The following is a 23,442-nucleotide window of genomic DNA, read 5'->3' as shown; positions in this document are numbered from 1 at the left end:
TGACTCCTAGGAGCTTCACGTGCCTGAGCTTCATGTTATCTATATGAAACACATGAACTAACACCCTCTAGTGGTGAAAAACTGTCAAAATGCTTTCAGAGTAGAAGTGGCCTTCAAGGTCTAAGAAATGAGCATATGAACCTCCTAGGTTTAGCTTTCAACTAAGAATACCAAGCGAACAAAGCAAAATTGGTAATGAAAGTAAATTGGAAAATTGGAAAGTTTTTTAAAATGACTATATCCATAGCTTTGTTGGTATTAATAAAGTTTATGTTACCTAATGTTCAGCTGTAATTTCTTCCAAACCTACTCCAACCCACTCCTGATGATTACCGGGCCCTGGACAGGTCCAGCTAAAATTTAGGTTGAGAATCACTGATCTACCCCTTAATATGCTTTGAATATATGATTATATTGATTATTTATTTACTGTTTAGGCTAGAGTGTCAAATACTAATGTCGTATTTTAAAGCTATATGTTGTGTCTTATCTTTATATATATATATATATATATATATATATATATATATACTTGTAACAGGTAGATCATTTTCTCTAATAACAATTTATGTTCGTTCTTCTAAAATTATTGTATTTTTGTTAGGTCATCACCAAAAGGGATAAATACAAACACAGAATGTTTAATTCATAAAATGAAGTGTTTATTGGCATCTCAGTCAGGCGTTGAAGCTGATAGTTATGGCGGTTTATTTCTTTGATGGATCGGTCACTTTTCCCATGAAGAGTATGCTGTAAGTCTGCTCGCTGCAAATTAGCAGGATAAACGGTTTGTTAAATGTGAATGATGGGATTAATGAAATTGGTACAATTTCAATAGTTGTGACTGCGGCAGCTTCTGTTCCTTTTTCATCAACTTCTAATATGGCCTCATGTTGGGCCTACAAAATAAAAAATAAAATATAAGATCTGAATAAAGGTACCAACCCTAGTGTGATATCTTAAAGAACATATCATATTCTGCTAACATATAAATAATGCGCTCATAAGTGTAGTAGCAGCACACAAAATAATCAATGCTAGTTGAGCTTTTGTAGGAAAATGGCCCCATCCATTATTCCACCAATGATGATTAAGGACAATATGTCCCAAGCTGTCCCTGTATTTTTGTATATGATGTTTGAATAAACGACACATGGTGCTGTGGATACTTAGGTTTATGTATAATTTAAGGGAATAAAGCAACACCTTACTTTCAATGTGCATTAGGAAACAGGAACCTTGTGGGTGATGCACCATTATACTGTGCTATCCACTATTCACTCTGTGAGTCAGCCTCTTTTAAAAGTCTAGACCCAATATATAATTTAGATTACTTATTACTACATACCAGAGAAGCAACCGGTCCTACATCTATAAGCTTGTAGAAAGTACACAAAACATTTAAATATTCATTGTTTGTTAGGAGCCGAAAATAACCGCCAAGCTCCGCCCACCTATTGCGTGTATATTTTAGTATGCTAAGTTTTTCTAATCACGATTGACTCTTAAAAATGTTTTCCTACTTACACAGGCTGATGCGTGCATGGGCGATTTGAAATAGCTGACTGAAAAATATTAAATGTGCACTGCTAAACGGTCATACAAGAAAACAGCTAATTGGACAAAAAGAAATATGTAGGCAGAGCTTTGCGCCCATTGATGGCTGCTAACAAAGATCATTATTTAAAAGTTTCATGTACTTCTTACAAGCTTATAGATGTGGAACCTGTTGCAAGATGCTTGTCTGGTAAGTAACAATAAGTAATAAAGAAGTATTGGGTTTAGACTGCCCCTTTAAAGTGAAGGTCAATTTTGATGAATTAGCCGTCTTCGCAGGTCCAAAATGAAGAATCCGGCTTCCTCCAATCACGGCGTTGCATCAGGCCAAGATTCCCCCGGGGGAAGCCGTGATTGGAGGAAGACGGATTCGTCATTTCTGACGTCTGCAGAGGCTTCCGACGGGCGTGGAAATCGCTGCCAGAATGAAAAGGTAAGTTTTTGAAGAAAAAGAGTGAAATGTCAATTTTGATGAATTAAAGTGCCCTTGTTTTTAATAGGATTTTTAAAAACTGGAAACTAATTCATCAAAATCGACCTTCACTTTAAATATGTTTTAGAAGCATAGTATGGAGGTTAATACATATTAGGTGTTTTGGAGTGTATAATTATTCTTACAATGTTTTATGGGAATTGTGGCAATATGGACTGATATTAATTTGTCACATGTCAATGTTGCTATGACAACTGCACTTTTACATTGTACATGGTTTATCACTTTTGTAATAGATATTTGACAATAGTCAAGTGAGTCCTTTGTGTGTTTGATCACGTGTAATTTTGTGTGTACATGCAGGCTTGTGTGCATGCATTTGTGTGTGCATGTAATCTGTGTGTGTGTCTTTTATGAGTGCCTTTTTAAACAATTGCAAGGGACCAGTAGTTAACCCATGTTCAGCCAGTAGCATCCAAACACACTGAATAGTGGAACTAGAATACAAATAACAGTGATCTTTTAGTGCAGCTGTCATTTGCAGATACCTGAAAATCATTTCTGATTTTTCAAGCTGAGAATCACACACACGCCTAAATTGGTGCTACCACTTCCCTGAGTGTCCCATTTTTTTGAGCAAAGGACAGTTTGAGTAATTTTAATGCAATTCTATTAAAAAGATAAATAGTGAAATTAAAATGTATTTTAGAGTTGAAATGAGAGTGAGAACCCAGTTTTAAATTGTATGATTCAGTTACATTAATTTATGTGATTTTGTTTTATTTGGTGGGCATAGCTGGTGGTTCCAACATAGATGAGTCTCCCCTCTGAAGAGGACCAAGAGAAACTCTGTTGTTGCTGGCAAAAATCACCTAAAATGGATATATCTGGATATTGGAATTGGGGGTTACAAAGGGGGTTCTTTGGATGTTAGTGGGAGAGTGCTGTGGAAAAATGAGGTATTAGTGGTTTGTGGGGTTTTAGGGGTATTGGGGGAGGTTTTGGTCATGGGACTGGGTTTGACAGGGTTAATTGCAATAAGGGACTTGATTCCTGTAAGGGTTAATGGAAGGTAATAGGAAGCACAAATATCTTACAATCTGTTGCTTTTGACAAAACATTTTTGTACTAGGAAATTGAACTGCAGCAGCACTGACATGTACCAGTGCTGTTGTGAAAATTGTGTCAAAACTTGAGATCTAGGCCACTATTTATCAAGGTCTGGCAGACCTGATCCGACAGTGCGGATCAGGTCCGCCAGACCTTGTTGAATACGGAGAGCAATACGCTGTCCGTATTCAGCATTGCACCAGCGTACTCGATCGGGTTGATTTCCGGCGATGTCTGTCCGCCTGCTCAGAGCAGGCGGACAGGTTATGGAGCAGCGGTCTTTGTGACCACTGCTTCATAACTGCTGTTTCTGGCGAGTCTGAAGACTCACCAGAAACACGGGCTGTCAAGGTCCTTTTGGAGCTTGATAGATAGGCCCCCTAGCCCAGACCAAGTTGGAGGTATTCTATTCCTATCTAAAAAAGAAGAAATGAATAGAAGGATACGCTAATGATATTATTTAATAACAACATAAAAACAAAATATATCATTTTATTGATTTAACCATTGAGTACTTACTTTGGACACCGTCAACTTAGCATCTTCAGTGATACCAGAGAAGTCAGAGTTATCACTAAAAGGCACAATCATTCCCATTTTATTTAGCACTATATTCAGGTTAATGGAAGATCTGACTGAAAATTTAGGTATGCCAAGCTCTATGAACCTAAGGAAGAGAGTAAACATTATTCAATGGATATAAAAATACAAAAAGGAAATGCTCCAATATGTCAGAGTATTTTTATCATTGGACTGTCTTTTGCATATACTGTAGCTATGTATTTAATCCCAGAAAAAAAGTCCCGGCAAGCAGGCTATAATTATAAAAAGTTCCAACAAACAATTTTTATGGATCTAATCATTGGTGACATTATAATGCCATGGGACCAATTTATGAAGCAGTCAAGCTGCTTCTTTTTCCGCGTGAGCCTTCAGGCTCACCGCTGCTCCTTAACTTGTCAGCCACCGATACGATTGGAATGATTGACACCCCCTGCTAGCGGCTGATTGGCAGTGAATGTACAGGGGGCGGTATTGCACAAACATTTCACACAAAATTCTTGTGCAATGATAAATGCCGACAGCATATGCTGTCGGCATTTATAGATGTCGAGCGGACATGATCCGCTACAGAGGATCATGTATGCCCAACACATGATAAATGGACCCCCATGAATGGTACTTTACCAGAAAGAAAATCTAAGTATGCAATGTTGCTGACACTTGTCTGGTATGTGATGATAAGTAATTGTAATAATCAGAGGCCATTCCAGCCAGAGCAACACTAGTAAGCTATGCTCCCTCTAATGAGTGCGGCAGCGCTTTGATTTGAGTGACACTGCGCACTTCTTTATTAGCCCCGCGTTGCAGCCCTGGAGCACTCAGTCGCGCCAAAAAGTTTCACTGCGCAGTTGGATGAGCCCGCGTCTCATGATATCTGGAGTCTGGTTTGGCCGGTACTCCCGGCAGAAACGAGCATCTAAATTGTAAGTAGTACTAGTAACAGCTAGTAACAGTCTATCTTTTCCCCCTACTTTTATCCCTGCCGCAGGCTAGCTAGCACTGACTGCACATATCCATTGCTCCCCCAGGGCCCCAGTGTACCTCTGCTTAAGTTTGTGTGTGTCTAAGAGTTACAGAGTTAGCAAGATGTTGAAACGTATTTGTCTTGGGCTGCAGACACTCATTTTATTATTACTTAAAGTAATAATAAAATCAGTGTCTGCAGCCCAAGACAAATACGTTTCTACATCTTGCTAACTGTAACTTAGACACATACGACACCAGGCCACCACACAAAATATTTCAATACGCACTGCGCAGTTGAGATCTGGAGTCTGGTTTGGCCACACGGGACTCCCGGGATAAACGAGCATCTAAATTGGAAGTCTATCTTCAGAATTGAGCAGACTGTTACTGAATTTTCAAAATAAATCTTTCCCCTATGCACCGGACCGGCCAGGGAAGCATTGAAGTCAGACCGCACTCGCAGCCATCAATGTATAATATCCTCCATTCCTCCCGCAGTACACGCCTCTGCTTTCGATGAAGTTTGTGTGGTGTCGTGTGTGTCTAAGTTACAGAGTTAGCAAGATGTACTAGAAACGTATTTGTCTTGGGCTGCAGACACTCATTTTATTATTACTTTAAGTTATAATAAAATGAGTGTCTGCAGCCCAAGACAAATATGTTTCTACATCTTGCTAACTCTGTAACTTAGACACACACGACACCACACAAACTTCATCGAAAGCAGAGGCGTGTACTGCGGGAGGAATTGAGGATATTATACATTGATGGCTGCGGTCTGACTTCAATGCCTCCCTGGCCGGTCCGGTGCATAGGGGAAAGATTTATTTAGAACAGGGGTGTCCAAACTTTGCTCTCCAGAGGTTTTGGAACTACATTTCCCATGATGCTCAGCTAGATAAAATGCTGGCTGAGCATCATCGGAAATGTAGTTCCAAAACCTCTGGAGAGCAAAGTTTGGACACCCCTGATTTAGAAGATTCAGTAACAGTCTGCTCAATTCTGAAGATAGACTTCCAATTTAGATGCTCATTTATCCCGGGGATTCCCGGACGGCCAAACCAGACTCCAGATCTCAACTGCGCAGTGCGTATTGAAAATTTTGGTGTGAAACTGACTGTGAATAAGATATTGTGGAATAGCCCCACACATTAGGCTGTACTAGTGTAGACTAGAGTCAGACTGTGTTATTAGGTGAACATGAACAATGTACATATCTACCCCCTGTGAGCAGCCAGAGCCCTGCCCAGCCCCAGAGTAGGCATATTAAATTCAAGAAATCATACTAGTAGTGTGTGAGTGAAAGCAGGACTACTGAGAATTATGGCGCCAAATTTTCCTGCATTTTATTTTTTAAAGTAATGAATTTGTTATGTTATATTTTATTAATAAAATAATAATGGTAATTGTAATTGGTAAATGATAATTTACATAAAAGAAAATGTTATTATAATTGATTGATGATAGTCAAATGAGTTGTGTAGGCTTGTAGCTGCTTTTATTATATAGTATATATTACTATTAGTAATAGTCTACGAATATATAATTAAAGCAGCTACCTGTGCTCTGACAGAACCCAGCAGCAGCGGTGCCATTTTATGTGCTATACTTTTGCTATAAATTTATTTTCAAAGTGAGGAATTAAATGTTGATTTTAAAGCCCAATTCCAAAAATGTTTTTATTTTAGTTTATGTGCCTTTGTGGTTTGTGTGACTGACTGTGCAAGCAATGAAATAGTTGATTGTAATTTTATGGACATGTTTAGTGATTGCTGTGTCTCCAGGAGAGACTGTTTAAGCCTGGAGGAATCAGGATTGTTAAAACAAGATATGATTTTAAACTACTTCTCTGAAGCAAATATTAGATATGTGCGATTCATTTCAGATCGATTCGGAAATTTGGAAAATTCTGCAAATTCGGCGATTCGGATCAAACCGAATTTCCGAATTAAAATACTGCCGAATTTACTGAATAAATCCGAATTACTTCGGATTTATTCTGTAAATTCGGATGGCCATGGATTACACTACTATTGTACAGTATAAGTCTAATCCCACCTAACACTTACCGAAATTCCGAACCGAATCGAACCGAATCCAGCCGAATTTAGTACATAATACTAGTCTAATCCCACCTAACACTTATCGAAATTCCGAATTTCCAAACCGAACCGAACTGAATCGAACCGAATCCAGCCGAATTTATTCGAATCCGAATGAATCCGAAACAAATCCGAACCGAATTTATTCGAATCCGAATGAATCCGAAACAAATCCGAACCGAATTGATTCAAATTTTTCCGAATTTGAATCGCTCCGAACCGAAATTCGAAAAAATCCGAATCGAACCGAAACAAATTTTTTCGCCATGCACATGTCTAGCAAATATACCATTTTATTTTTAAAGTCTGGAATCAACAGTTTGATCTTAAATGGGATATTTGCTTCTGAGAAGTAATTTTAAAGTTAATGTACTTTATTTTTTGTTTTATACTTGCAGTTGCAAGCTGAAAGTTATATGTATTAAAGTTTGTGTTTGGTTATTTTCATTTTAATCAAAGAGAGATTTTTTTTTTAAGCTGTCTAGTTTATTATACTGCTCCATTTAAGGCGTTTAACATGATCTGAGAACCTGATTAATGACTGTCTGATTATGTGATTCATCGTTATGTTCTGATCCCATTCCCTACTAATGTATTTCAGGATGACACTTAGCTTATGCAACTAATACACTATTTGATATGTAATGTTATTGTTTCACTAGCTAGCTGCATATAAGTTATTGAATGACAGTTGCTTGCTGTTTAAAAGGACAGTGTACAAATTGTTTTCCCCCTTAATGTGTTTCCAATGATTTGTTATACCAGCTGCCTACAGAGTATAACATTTATGTAGAAATGCTGCTTTATTTTATTTATTGAATAGAATAGTGTTTACATGTCTATTTGTCTAATGTCTATGTGTGTTTACGTGTGTGTGTGTGTGTGACACACACACACGTAAACATGCATAGTAGTTACACACAAACCCACAATATCACATGAGTATACAATATGCAAAGTTGCAGAGATGTATAAGTATGCTGTTTCATAATATATTATTAATAAATGTGTAAATTGTGTCCTCAAATCCATGGAGATTGCTATTACATAGTATATTGTTTGTATTTGCAGTCACTGAGCAGCACATAATTCCATGAATAAGGTTTAGTTAAAGGGATACTAAACCCAATTTTTTTATTTCATGATTCAGATTGAGCATGAGATTTTAAGCACCTTTCTAATTTACTCCTATTATCAATTTTTCTTTCTTCTCATGTTATCTTGATTTGAAAAAGCAGTACTGTAAGCTTTAGAGCCAGACCATTTTTTGTTCAGCACATGGGTAGCACTTGCTGATTTGAGGCTAAATGTAGCAAACCAATCAGCAAGCTCTACCAAGGTGCTGAACTAAAAAATGGGCCGGCTCCTAACCTTTTATTACTGCTTTTTCAAATCAAGTTAACATGAGAACAAAGAAAAATTGATAATAGGAGTAAATTAGAAAGTTGCTTAAAATTGCGTGCTCTATCTGAATCATGAAAGAAAAAATGAGGGGTTAGTATCCCTTTAAAGCATAGCCAATTGATAGTGACTGTGAGAATAAGACAAAATCTAGACAGGTTCTCAACTTTGTTTAACCAAGAATACTAGAGTTCTGCACTTTATCTATATTTTGTCTTCTTTAACCAAATTGTGGGCCTATAGTAGTTGATGGCTTAGTTGTTATTATACAAACAGTTGGTAATTTGTATTGAAGAGCCAATTACATTTCATTGTGTATTTGTGAATGTGAGAATAAGAAAATATGTGGTTCTCAACTTTGTTTTGCCAATAATGTTCTTTGTCACTCACACAGCCTCATTAGGTTTTTGAATATTCTCATTCTGCAATCTATATGATCATAGTAAATACTTTTTTTCATGTTATATTCTATGAATATTGTGCACTGCAGTGCAGACAACCATTTGTATTGATGTTAGCATATGCTATGTATTGTCTGTGCCTTGTTAATAGGCATCAATAAAAATTGTTTGAAAAAATTATACAGAATAGATTGTCTTATTTCATTGCATATTTATTATATAATATTAAAGTGCTGCGGCGCTGCCCAGTTGTCAAGTCGTGTAAAAAAAAAATTACTCAGAGCAGGAGCAGGTCTGCACAGCGGTAAAAAAAATTAGAGGGAACATTGCTAGTAAGTGTTGTGTTGTTGAGGGTAGCTGGATTCAGCTTTGCCCCCAAAGTCTCTAATTGCTTCCCATAGCAACTATTGGGTCACATGATTGGTCATGTGAGCAGGTCTTCTTGGCGTTTATACTATTGGAGCTACAACATCAAGGAGCCTATTTATGAAAGGCCTGTCGGACATGATCCAACATTGCGGATCATGTCCGACAGACCTCGCTGAATACGGAGAGCAATACGCTCTCCGCATTCAGCATTGCACCAGCAGCTCTTGTGAACTGCTGGTGCAACGCCGCCCCCTGCAGATTTGTGGCCAATCGGCTGCTAGCAGGGGGTGTCAATCAACCCAATCGTATTCGATCGGGTTGAATTGCGGCAATGTCTGTCCGCCTCCTCAGAGCAGACAGACAGGTTATGGAACAGCGGTCTTTAGACTGCTGCTTCATAACTGGTGTCTCTGACGAGCCTTCAGGCTTGCCAGAAACACAGGGCTTCACGCTCCATACGGAGCTTGATAGATATGCCCCCAAAGCTCTTAAAATCACTTATTCAAGCGCCATTGCCAGTATGGAGAAAACACTAGCTAACAAGTATACACAAAAGTGATTACAGATCCCCAAAATTGTCCCTATTTGATAGGAACTGTTTCTAATTCTGATCTCTCTCACCCTATCCCTCTGAGACAACCATTTATTCCAATTTGTAGAATTTCAGTCAGCCCTGCCTAGAGATGAGAAGACAAAAAAGGAACATTGTGAAAAAACAGTTTTCCCCCTTTTTTTCCCCCCAAAAATTGAAAAATAAAATAAAACCTCCGATGTTATATCCAAAAACTTTATAGCATGAAGACTTTTTTTTTTTTTTTGATTCAATAATTTTTTATTGGGTTTCAAATTACAAGATAATACAGCAAATTATTCATAACTGATAACAGAGGTAATAATAAAACAACAATATTATAGTAATATGAATATTTCAGATGATCCCAAATATTTTAAAATTTTAACTAATAACTAGTTCCCTAATATATTGTCCAGTAATTTTATCGTAAATTGCATATAAAGGAAAGAATAAAAGAAAAAAGAAATATGTGAGACAAGTTGTCCGACCCTGACTATAAATTCAGATCAAATGATACAGTAAACTATTTTATGTTAATCTCCTGATTCCAAGTGTAAGGGCTCTTCTGAAAGAGTAATACCCTTAATATTGGTATCAATTAGTTGGTTATTATATAAACCCAACATAGTTTAGTCTAGATGAGTGAGGCCCTGCTCCTAGATAAAAAGTATATCTGTAATAAACTCGTGTTTACCCATGTAATGGTATTGCTGCCTTTCGAGATTTAGAATATTATTAACTTCAGCTATCCACTGTGAGTGAGTAGGGATCTTTTGAGTTTTCCAAAGTCTTAGAATTAGTCTTTTTGCACATGTAAGCATTAACTGGAGTAATTTTTTACGGTATGCACAGTATATTGGCCGAGTAATATTAAGCAAGATAAGCCTAGGGCTAAGGGCTACGCACAAGCCTATAATCTTATGGATGCTGCGTTCCACCTGTGTCCAAAAAGCAGCCAAAAGGGGCAATTCCACCATATGTGTAGTATAGTGCCCGTCCCACCACAGCGCCTCCAGCAAGCAGAGGAAGCATAGGGGTAAATGCTCCTAAGATGCTGAGGTGTCAAATACCACCGGGCAAGCATTTTATAGTTCAGTTCGGACAAGGACAGAGAGGAAGAAGCTGAATGTGTTGTTTTGAAGCAAAGCCTCCAGTCATCGTCAGTAACAATCTCTGGTAACTCCAAATTCCACTTCCTTACGAAAGTAGGTTGTTGGTCTGGGAAAGAACCCCTAAGAAATTTGTAAGATAATGAAAGATGCGCTCTTTTGATCTCTGGATGCACACATAGCCGTTCAAATGCCGTTAGTGGTCTAGAGACACTGCTTCTATACGTACTATTGTTAAGTGCGTGTCTTATTTGTAAGTACGCATACCACCTCTGAAAGGGAGGTCCCAACTCCTCACTCAACACTGTTCTATATTTAATCTCCCCTGACTCCTATAGTAGGTAAATGGGTATGTAGCCTAAATGTTCACTGTCATTAGTGTGGTCAAAGATCATAGTTTGGAAAAAAATCTGATTACCCAATAAAGGGGTAAGAGGTGAGACTGCAGTGGAAATTCCTGCGAAATGTGTGATCACGTAGTCCCATACATCCAATGTGGCCTATTTTGGTATGCAACAAGCGGTCTATGGTTCTTGGGCAACCATGCAATATCTCTCATACAGTTAATCTTTAGAAGCGAACTTTCAAATTGTACCCACAAAGCTGATTGACAAGCATGGGACCAGGAGATCACTCTAGCCATATGAACAGCTCTATAATAGTTCGTAAGATTTGGAACATTCAATCCTCCATCTTCCCTCCGCAAGTAAAGAGTGTGCTGAGACACTCTAGGTCGCTTATAAGACCAAATGAATGAATTAATCATTCTTTGTTGGGCTCTTAAATAGGAGTTAGGCATGGCCATTGTCAATGTCTGAAAAAGAAACAAATACTTTGGTATCAGCATCATTTTACTGTGTTTATCCTTCCCCTCCAAGACAAATGACCTTGTCTTTGCCAACCCTCAAGGAGGGCTTTCACCGAACCCTGAAGACTGATATAGTTAGCTTGAAATAGATCCGGGTAGTTACCTGGGATCATCAAACCCAATTATTTAAGCTTGTCCGTGATTCGAAATGCTGTATGTGATCTTATAAAATCAATATATTGTTGAGGCGTGATGGAGAAGTCAGATACTTGTCCATAAGCGTCTAAGGTCTGTATTAATGCAGGAATAGTAGAGGAAGGTGATTGCAGCGTGAGCATGAAGACATTTATGAAATATTTATGAGACTATATATAAAATCTCAAATCATTGCAGTTCCTGTACCCTGAAGAAAAGCAAATCCTGGAATACAATTAAAATACTAAGGCCTAGATTTGGAGTTCGGCGGTAGCCGTCAAAACCAGCGTTAGAGGCTCCTAACGCTGGTTTTGGCCGCCCGCTGGTATTTGGAGTCAGTGATTAAAGGGTCTAACGCTCACTTTTCAGCCGCGACTTTTCCATACCGCAGATCCCCCTACGCCATTTGCGTAGCCTATCTTTTCAATGGGATCTTTCTAACGCTGGTATTTAGAGTCGTTTCTGAAGTGAGCGTTAGAGCTCTAACGACAAAATTCCAGCCGCCTGAAAATAGCAGGAGTTAAGAGCTTTCTGGCTAACGCCGGTTTATAAAGCTCTTAACTACTGTACCCTAAAGTACACTAACACCCATAAACTACCTATGTACCCCTAAACCGAGGTCCCCCCACATCGCCGCCACTCTATTTAAATTTTTAACCCCTAATCTGCCGACCGCCACCTACGTTATACTTATGTACCCCTAATCTGCTGCCCCTAACCCCGCCGACCCCTATATTATATTTCTTAACCCCTAACTTGCCCCCCACAACGTCGCCGCAAGCTACTTAAAATAATTAACCCCTAATCTTCCGACCGCAAATCGCCGCCACCTACGTTATCCCTATGTACCCCTAATCTGCTACCCCTAACATCGCCGACCCCTATATTATATTTATTAACCCCTAATCTGCCCCCCTCAACGTCGCCGACACCTGCCTACACTTATTAACCCCTAATCTGCCGAGCGGACCTGAGCGCTACTATAATAAAGTTATTAACCCCTAACCCGCCTCACTAACCCTATCATAAATAGTATTAACCCCTAATCTGCCCTCCCTAACATCGCCGACACCTAACTTCAATTATTAACCCCTAATCTGCCGACCGGAGCTCACCGCTATTCTAATAAATGTATTAACCCCTAAAGCTAAGTCTAACACTAACACTAACACCCCCCTAAGTTAAATATAATTTAAATCTAACGAAATAAATTAACTCTTATTAAATAAATTATTCCTATTTAAAGCTAAATACTTACCTGTAAAATAAATCCTAATATAGCTACAATATAAATTATAATTATATTATAGCTATTTTAGGATTAATATTTATTTTACAGGCAACTTTGTAATTATTTTAACCAGGTACAATAGCTATTAAATAGTTAAGAACTATTTAATAGTTACCTAGTTAAAATAATAACAAATTTACCTGTAAAATAAATCCTAACCTAAGTTATAATTAAAACTAACACTACCCTATCAATAAAATAATTAAATAAACTACCTACAATTACCTACAATTAACCTAACACTACACTATCAATAAATTAATTAAACACAATTCCTACAAATAAATACAATTAAATAAACTATCTAAAGTACAAAAAATAAAAAAGAACTAAGTTACAGAAAATAAAAAAATATTTACAAACATAAGAAAAATATTACAACAATTTTAAACTAATTACACCTACTCTAAGCCCCCTAATAAAATAACAAAGCCCCCCACAATAAAAAATTCCCTACCCTATTCTAAATTAAAAAAGTTACAAGCTCTTTTACCTTACCAGCCCTGAACAGGGCCCTTTGCGGGGCATGCCCCAAGAATTTCAGCTCTTTTGCCTGTAAAAAAAAACATACAATACCCCCCCCCCAACATTACAACCCACCACCCACATACCCCTAATCTAACCCAAACCCCCTTAAAGAAACCTAATACTAAGCCCCTGAAGATCTTCCTACCTTGTCTTCACCATACCAGGTTCACCGATCCGTCCTGGCTCCAACATCTTCATCCAACCCAAGCGGGGGTTGGCGATCCATAATCCGGTCCAGAAGAGGCTCCAAAGTCTTCCTCCTATCCGGCAAGAAGAGGACATCCGGACCGGCAAACATCTTCTCCAAGCGGCATCTTCGATCTTCTTCCATCCGGAGCGAAGCGGCAGGATCCTGAAGACATCCAGCGCGGAACATCCATCTGGACCGACGACTGAACGACGAATGACTGTTCCTTTAAGGGACGTCATCCAAGATGGCGTCCCTCGAATTCCGATTGGCTGATAGGATTCTATCAGCCAATCGGAATTAAGGTAGGAATTTTCTGATTGGCTGATGGCATCAGCCAATCAGAATCAAGTTCAATCCGATTGGCTGATCCAATCAGCCAATCAGATTGAGCTCGCATTCTATTGGCTGTTCCGATCAGCCAATAGAATGCGAGCTCAATCTGATTGGCTGATTGGATCGGCCAATCGGATTGAACTAGATTCTGATTGGCTGATTCCATCAGCCAATCAGAAAATTCCTACCTTAATTCCGATTGGCTGATAGAATCCTATCAGCCAATCGGAATTCGAGGGACGCCATCTTGGATGACGTCCCTTAAAGGAACAGTCATTCGTCGTTCAGTCGTCGGTCCGGATGGATGTTCCGCGCTGGATGTCTTCAGGATCCTGCCGCTTCGCTCCGGATGGAAGAAGATCGAAGATGCCGCTTGGAGAAGATGTTTGCCGGTCCGGATGTCCTCTTCTTGCAGGATAGGAGGAAGACTTTGGAGCCTCTTCTGGACCGGATTATGGATCGCCAACCCCCGCTTGGGTTGGATGAAGATGTTGGAGCCAGGACGGATCGGTGAACCTGGTATGGTGAAGACAAGGTAGGAAGATCTTCAGGGGCTTAGTGTTAGGTTTCTTTAAGGGGGTTTGGGTTAGATTAGGGGTATGTGGGTGGTGGGTTGTAATGTTGGGGGGGGGGTATTGTATGTTTTTTTTTACAGGCAAAAGAGCTGAAATTCTTGGGGCATGCCCCGCAAAGGGCCCTGTTCAGGGCTGGTAAGGTAAAAGAGCTTGTAACTTTTTTAATTTAGAATAGGGTAGGGAATTTTTTATTTTGGGGGGCTTTGTTATTTTATTAGGGGGCTTAGAGTAGGTGTAATTAGTTTAAAATTGTTGTAATATTTTTCTTATGTTTGTAAATATTTTTTTATTTTCTGTAACTTAGTTCTTTTTTATTTTTTGTACTTTAGATAGTTTATTTAATTGTATTTATTTGTAGGAATTGTGTTTAATTAATTTATTGATAGTGTAGTGTTAGGTTAATTGTAGGTAATTGTAGGTAGTTTATTTAATTATTTTATTGATAGGGTAGTGTTAGTTTTAATTATAACTTAGGTTAGGATTTATTTTACAGGTAAATTTGTTATTATTTTAACTAGGTAACTATTAAATAGTTCTTAACTATTTAATAGCTATTGTACCTGGTTAAAATAATTACAAAGTTGCCTGTAAAATAAATATTAATCCTAAAATAGCTATAATATAATTATAATTTATATTGTAGCTATATTAGGATTTATTTTGCAGGTAAGTATTTAGCTTTAAATAGGAATAATTTATTTAATAAGAGTTAATTAATTTCGTTAGATTTAAATTATATTTAACTTAGGGGGGTGTTAGTGTTAGGGTTAGACTTAGCTTTAGGGGTTAATACATTTATTAGAATAGCGGTGAGCTCCGGTCGGCAGATTAGGGGTTAATAATTGAAGTTAGGTGTCGGCGATGTTAGGGAGGGCAGATTAGGGGTTAATACTATTTATGATAGGGTTAGTGAGGCGGATTAGGGGTTAATACATTTATTATAGTAGCGCTCAGGTCCGCTCGGCAGATTAGGGGTTAATAAGTGTAGGCAGCTGTCGGCGACATTGTGGGGGGCAGGTTAGGGGTTAATAAATATAATATAGGGGTCGGCGGTGTTAGGGGTAGCAGATTAGGGGTACATAGGGATAACGTAGGTGGCGGCGGTTTACGGAGCGGCAGATTAGGGGTTTAAAAAAATATGCAGGGGTCAGCGATAGCGGGGGCGGCAGATTAGGGGTTAATAAGTGTAAGGTTAGGGGTGTTTAGACTCGGGGTACATGTTAGAGTGTTAGGTGCAGACGTAGGAAGTGTTTCCCCATAGGAAACAATGGGGCTGCGTTAGGAGCTGAACGCTGCTTTTTTGCAGGTGTTAGGTTTTTTTTCAGCTCAAACAGCCCCATTGTTTCCTATGGGGGAATCGTGCACGAGCACGTTTTTGAGGCCGGCCGCGTCCGTAAGCAACTCTGGTATCGAGAGTTGCATTTGCGGTAAAAATGCTCTACGCTCCTTTTTTGGAGCCTAACGCAGCATTTGATTAAACTCTCGATACCAGAGTTAAATTTATGGTGCTGCCAGAAAAAAGCCCGCGGAGCGTTAGCAGCCCTTTTACCGCCGAACTCCAAATCTAGGCCTAAGAAAATACTGGGCTGTAACTCTTAAGTAAATAAAATATTCATTTCTGTCTCTAGGGGGCACTGCAGGGAAAAAGGTTTCAGACTGTTTTGCTTGTGGGCTTGTTGGTACAGTTGATTTGGTTGTTTCTGCCCTCTCAGTTAGGCCTTAATTGTAAGATAAGAGTTTAAATTCCTCTGAATTCTGAAAATTGATCCAAGTTTTAACTGCATTAGTTTATCTCCATAAACTTTATTTAAATGATGACTTCATTCATACTAATGTTCTGCTCCCCCATCACAGCATAGTGTTTACCTGTGATTTGGCCACTCATTTTTTTCCCTCCTCTCAGTAAAAAATATCCAGCATTTGGAAAGATTTCCACAGTGCAATTTCTTCTGAGAAAAAAAATGCAATATGCAAATACTTTCAAAAGAAATATGGTTTTCCAAATGCTACCAGGATGACAAAACACATCCTTGTATGAGGTGTTCTAAAGAAAAAAAAAACTTCATTAAACTTACTGAGGAGGGCTATAGCAATGGAAGTGCAATTAGCTTTTCCCTCCAATGTTCCAATTCCTGGAACTATCTTTCTGCTCCTTCATTAACAGTTGCATCATCACAAAGGGTTTCTTCACCAGCAGCATCTTCAGTTACAACTGCCTCTAAAAATACACAATACCTTCATTTATTGATAGGATGGCACCTGAAAATCTGGAAAATGTTGATCAAGCTCTTGCAAGAGGAACATATTCTTCTGCATCAAATTCTTCTTATAAGGAGCATAGGCAGCCAGGGGGCATTCCCATCCCATTTTATTAAAGTGCATTTTCATGAAATAGACTGGGGGTTGTCTGGTCTCATGTACTGTCAATTGAGATTCCCTATTGTTCATGTCTTCTTAGCATATCCGTGTTTTGTAGCTTTTGTAACAAAAATTCATTTTAAAAAGCAAATTTAATTTATTATTTACTGAATAAGCAGTACTTTTATTTCAAGCATAACATTTTTCAAACACGCTGCAGTTTATGTTCCTGATGTAACAAAATTACTTTCAAATTGTAGGAGTACTTCGCTCTGTATTTTTTAAAAAAAATATTTTCTGTGGATTTTTTTTTCCATGGCCTCACAATTTCTGGAAATTGTACATCTCTAGCCCTGCCCACAGACTGCCCAGACACACTGACCAACCAAATATGCCCACAAACCATCCAGACATGTCCACCTGCCAACCAAACAAACCCATGAACTATCCAGACATGCCCAACCACCAACCAGACATGCCCACCGATTAACCAGACATGCCCACAGACCAACCAGGCACACCCATGAACCATCCAGACATGCCCACTGACCAACCAGACATGCCCACTGACCAACCAGACACACCCATGAACCATCCAGACATGCCCACCGACCAACCAGACACACACCCATGAACCATCCAGGATTGCCCACCGACTAACCAGACACACCCATGAACCATGCAAACATGCCCCCCTATGAACCAGACATGCCCACTGAACAAGCAGACATGCTCATCGACAAACCAGACATGCCCACTGACCAACCAGATACACACATGAACCATCCAGACATGCCCACCAACCAACCAGACATGCCCACCAACCAACCAGACACACCCATGAACCATCCAGACATGCTCGCCAACAAACCAAACATGCCCACCGACCAACCAGACATGACCACAACATTCGTCCTTTATCCAACCTGTGACCACTGCCTTCTGCTGACATGGCCCCGCCCACAAAATGGCAACAGTCACCCTCACCCTCCTGAATACCTAGCCACAAATGTTGGGAGGTATATAGTTAAATCTGCAATTTTATAACTTGTTTAACAAAACTGCATAGTTGGATATTCTTTCTGGTAAAGTATTATTCATGGGACAATAATGTCACCAAGTTTTTCTGAAGGATTGTGACATAGAGTGACAATTTTAGAGTTATATCCACAATAAAAATTCAGCACCACTCTTTTTCAAGTTCCCCAGCTGGGTCTCATTTATATACTCAAACATTTTCTTTTATGATTCAGAGCATACAATAAAAAAAAAGTTTACTTCTTTACTTATTTACTTCTGTTATCAAATTTGCGTAATTCGCATTCTTTTTGGAAGAGATACCTAGTTAGGTGTCTGGAGCACTACACGGCAGGAAATAGTGCTGCCATATAGTGCTCTTACAAATGGATAACATTCTTGCAAAACTGCTTCCATGTAGTGCTCCAGCCATGCTTTCTCCTGAGGTTACGTCCCTGGGTTTCAACAAAAGACAACAAGAGAACAGATAAATTGCATGCTCTATCTGAATCATGAAGGAAATTTTGGGTTTCATGTCCCTTTAATCAAATATTTGAGCTTAATGCTATTACTTTATGCACATTATGCACTTACCTTTTCTGCATTGAGTTTGTCCACCTTGTTATGGTCTCTACTGACAATGCTTCTTCAATCTGATTAATTTTTCCAAGTTCAGGTGCAATGAGAAGCATGGAAGCATTGTTTTTGTATGGCAGAAGAAGAACACTGCATGGAAGCTCAGTATCATGGAAACTATTATAAATTCCCATCCGATGCATCATTTGGACATCAACTGTAGTATTGGCATCCACAGTGAACTTACGTTGTTGTGTGAAATCAGGGTTAAAAATATTTTCCCATTCTCCTAATGGCACATAAAAACATGTTTTAGTCAGGCTTTGCTGACAATAAACCATTACTTACATCCGGCTAGATGGCCATTTCAGCATAAAAACAGTAACGCAGCCATTACGAGTTGTGTCGGTATAGCTATACTGCAAGCATTGTAGCCTTTAACGCAACGTCAATCCCGCACTAAAAAAAATTAAGTTTTTGAATGGGATTTCCAAAGCGCCGGTATTACAGGTTTTGCAGTGAGGCTAAAATGCTTGCGTTACAGACTATACCGACACGACACGATCCATTCCGCCATTTGAGAGCAGTATTTATGGATTTTGTGTAACAAAATGTTTCACAAAACACATAACTAAAGTGTTACAAAGTACACTAACACCCATAAACTACCTATTAACCCCTAAACCGCCATCCCCCCACATCGCAAAACTTATCAACCCCTAATCTGCTGCCCGCCCACATCCCCGCCACTATAATAAAGTTATTAACCCCTATTTCACTGCTCCCTGACACCACCGCCACTAACTAAACCTATTAACCTCTAAACTGCCAGCCCCCCACATCGCCACTACTAGATAAACCTATTAACCCCTAAACTGCCAGCCCCCGACATCGCCACTACTAAAGTAAAATATTTACCCCTGAACCTATCACCCCCTAACTTTATTTTAAAATTACAATATTCCTATCTTAAAATAAATATAAACTTACCTCTGAAATTAAAAAAAAACTTTTTTTAAAAGAGCTGAATGCCCGTTTCAGGGCAATGTAAAAGAGCTGAATGCCTTTTTAAGGGCAATGCCCATACAAATGCCATTTTCAGGGCAATGGGTAGCTTAGGTTTTTGTTAGAGTTAGGTTTTTTATTTTGAGGTGTTGGTTGGGTGGTGGGGTTTACTGTTGGGGGGTCTTTGTATTTTTTTACAGGTAAAAGAGATTATTTCTTTAGGGCAATGCCCTACGAAAGGCCCTTTTAAGGGCTATTGGTAGTTTATTGTAGGCTGGGGGTGTTTTTTTTTCAGGACTATTAGATTAGGTGTAATTGTTTTTATTTTTGTATTTTAGTATTTTTTATTTTTTGTAATTTAGCCTTAATTTTTTTCAGTAGTGTTTTTTTAATGTGTAATTTAGCTTTTTTAAATGTTAGTTATTTAAATTTTTGTATAATAGTTATGTTAGGTTAATTGATAGTTTAAAGTTAGGTTTTTTTAATTTCACAGTTAAGTTTTTATTTATTTTAAGATAGGGATATTGTAATTTTAATATAAAATTAGGGGGTTGTTAGGTTTAGGGGTTAATAGTTTAATTTAGTGTTTTGCGATGTGGGGGGATGGCGGTTTAGGGGTTAATAGGTTTATTTAGTGGTGATGTTGTGGGAGGCCAGACGTTTAGGGGTTAATAACTTTATTTAGTGGCGGCGATGTCGGGGAGCGGCGGAATAGGGATTTATAGCTTTATGATAGTGTCAGCGATGTTGGGGTGTGGGGGAATAGGTTTAATAATTTTATTATAGTGGCGGCGATGTTGGGGAGCGTCGGAATAGGGGTTAATAACTTTTATTAGTGGCAGCGATGTCGGGGAGCGGCGGAATAGGGATTAATAGCTTTATGATAGTGTCAGCGATGTTGGGGTGTGGGGGAATAGGTTTAATAATTTTATTATAGTGGCGGCGATGTTGGGGAGCGTCGGAATAGGGGTTAATAACTTTTATTAGTGGAGGCGATGTCGGGAGCAGCAGATTAGGGGTTAATAACTTTATTTAGGTGGCGATGATGTCGGGGGCGGCAGATTAGGGGTGTTAAGACTTGGGGTTTATGTTAGGGTGTTAGGTTTAAGCATAACTTTTTTTCCCCTAAGACATTAATGGGGTTGCGTTACAGCGATCGCCATACCGCGCTTCAGGTGTTAGTTTTTTTTCTAACACTCTCTTCACATTGATAGCTATGGGGAAAGCGTGCACAAGCACATATTTTCAGCCCTTGGATTTTGTGCGGTATGGAGCTTATCGCCACCATAACGCATGCACAAGGAGGCTTTTATGAAACTTGTAGCGATATGGAGGGTGAAATAACGCAACTTTTGTTGCGTTCGTCTCGCACCCTCTATAGCACAAAACTTGTAATCTAGACGATTCAAAGGACTGGTCCAGAAAAGTTCCTGATGGTAATTATAGTTCAATGTAAATATCTCATGTAACCATTGTAAAATCCCTTTGGGAAAAAAAAGCAATACAATTGGCTACAGTGTTTATTTAATGGATCTAAAACTTTTTATTTTTTAACCACTTTCAAATTTAATTATAATGTCAAATTTGATTCATTCTCTTGATATCCTTTGTTGAAGGACCAGCAATGCATTATTGGGAGCTAGCTGAGCACCTATCTGAGCCCATGACCAGAAGCATATATGTGCAGCCACAAATCAGCAGCTAGCTCCCAGTAGTGCATTGTTGATTCTGAGCCTCCCTAGGTATGCTTTATAATAAAGGATACCAAGAGAACAAAACAAATTAGATAATAAAAGTAAACTGGAACATTGTTTAAGAATGACATATAAAATGTTACATAGAAATTATGTTCAATATTTTTCTTTGTTTTCTTCTCCACAGTAGAACTTTGCGACTTGTCCTTACAGCAGGGGTGGGCAGACTTTTGTAAGGCAAGGGATACCTGTAATTTTATTCCAAGTGACGTGGTCACCTAACTAAAAAAAAAAAAACACACCAGTCGCTGGCTGAAAATTTTATTTTTGCCACAAATAGGACCTGCTGGCTAAACGTATTTTTGGCACAAATAATACAACTTTAAAAATCAGCTGCGCTCTTTAATAATAAATAGTCACCCTCTTTACTTACTGCGAGAGCTCTCTCTTTTCGTTACACCGGGACTATCAAGCAACCTTATCTGTGTACCGCTCAATAAAGACGGCTCAAGTCTAGGGCTAGCGAGTAGTCAAGCCTGGAACACATGGGAAACCCACAGCTCAGGTACAGCGATGACAATGAACTATTGTCAGCCTCATCATAGACAGACTCATTCTACAAATTAATTTTATTGGCTGAACGCCATGTCAGGTTGCTTAGGGGGCAGGTCGTGTTGGCTGCTCTCCATCCGTCCACTACTAGCTGAAGACTATTGCAAATAGTTGGGACAGTGACAGCAGCAGGACCTGCAGGCTCTGTACTGCCTTACACGTGACAACAAATTCTTGGGACAGAAAGCTGCAGAAACTAGCACAAAGTATAGCTAATATTAGTGTGTCAGATAAAATATCAGAGAGCAGCATCAACCCCTGGTACAGAGTAAGTAAAAGAACCTGAGGGGGAGTAACAGACCCTGGGGAAAAAACACCAGACCATTCACCTAGCAGAATTATGAGAAAAAGAGAGGGCGCTAAGAGCTAAGTTCTCACCACATTTAGTCAAATAACAGGGGATACAAATGAAATTGAAATGAATACCTTTACTCACATTAAAATACAATTACAACATTACACATTAAAAAATAGAAGGGACGTCTCCCTTTAAAAATTGGATTACCACCTTAAAAATATAAAAATATGGAAAAAATATTTTTAGTTTTTATTTTAGTTAAAAATGTTTGAGCTTTGTAAAAAGATGCAGCAAGATTGTTATAATGTTAATATAGTTCAGCAGTGAGATCTTCACAGTCTTTGTGACAAAGTTTCTTGTGTTAACTGATCGAAAAAATGTTATAGTTCAGCGGAAAATGTCAGCGTGGAGTTAATATAGTAGGATTTTTCATACAAGTTAAGCGATCATGTTGAACACCTTATTCAGGTTATACTCACACTCTTCCAAATGATTGTAATAGCGGCTTGATGACTTACACTTTTGGAGATTAACAAAAGTAAGCAATATCTCCAAAGTGTTAGTAACTTTTCTTACTTTCTTGAGTCGGCTGAACCAGGTCAGCGTGATTGGAAACTGCTTCCTTTGCTCCAAAATTCCTAAGCTTGAATCGGCTGAACCCGGTCAGCGTGATTGGAGACAGCTTGTTTTTTCAAACCTCCATATGTCAGATATTGTAGGATTTCCAAGGGGATAATGAAAAGTCCACAGACCCGCACTTAGCGTGAATCACGCGCGGGTTACAGATTTAAACTAGGTACCTAGATTTAAAGATAGAGTAAAGTCTTTTGTGGGGAACAACACAAGTAAGTCTACGCGTTTCACCCGATAGGGCTTTTTCAAGATACTGGTTCGTTCCCGGGACAGAGTTTAAATGATCCTTGGATTGTGTTCATTGGTTGTAAGATTTTCAATTAAAGGTGGAATTATGATAAAGCTTATTTATACTTAAGGTGGTATGTTATCTTCGTTTGAATTGGGTCATCCGTTAAATCAATAAAAGCTGATACACATAATATTTATAAACTTAAAAATAAAAATGTCATAGTTTATGTATGAATTTCAGTTAAGGTGGTGGAACTCGATTAAGGTGGTAAAACCAAAGGTGGTATTTTATTAAGAATTAATGAGTTTCATATCTATTGAGATAGACAGTTTAATTTATCTAGTACATAAAGAATAGAAATGATCAAAGAAATTATTTGTTAGAATTCTTTGGGCGTCAGCTTATCATAATTGGATATTAAATGGTGCTGAAGAATAAAGATGATTTTCGTTATATATAACCTTGTAGTAAATTAATACACAGGTATTTTTAACCTGAGCAGTAAAGAATT

At 38.6% G+C, this 23,442-nt stretch overlaps 1 protein-coding gene across 2 annotated transcripts in view; it reads right to left on the bottom strand.

Annotated features, from left to right (window-relative positions):
* Positions 1-640: 640 nt before the first annotated feature.
* The window catches only part of LOC128644881 (serine protease inhibitor A6), a 49,730-nt gene continuing 26,928 nt past the window's right edge, over positions 641-23,442 (bottom strand). For both annotated transcript variants that reach the window (XM_053697517.1, XM_053697516.1), the window contains exons 3-5: positions 18,476-18,746; positions 3,620-3,767; positions 641-899 (exon numbers count right to left, since the gene is read on the bottom strand). In XM_053697517.1, the coding sequence (XP_053553492.1) occupies positions 708-899; positions 3,620-3,767; positions 18,476-18,746 (611 nt within the window). In that variant the 3' untranslated portion in view covers positions 641-707. The remainder of the gene's footprint in view (positions 900-3,619; positions 3,768-18,475; positions 18,747-23,442) is intronic.

The sequence above is a fragment of the Bombina bombina genome, chromosome 1 (assembly GCF_027579735.1).
Source record: "Bombina bombina isolate aBomBom1 chromosome 1, aBomBom1.pri, whole genome shotgun sequence".
Classification (NCBI taxonomy): Eukaryota; Metazoa; Chordata; class Amphibia; order Anura; family Bombinatoridae; genus Bombina; species Bombina bombina.
The sequence above is the reverse complement of the archived record's forward strand: the minus strand, read 5'-3'. Positions and strand labels throughout refer to the sequence as shown.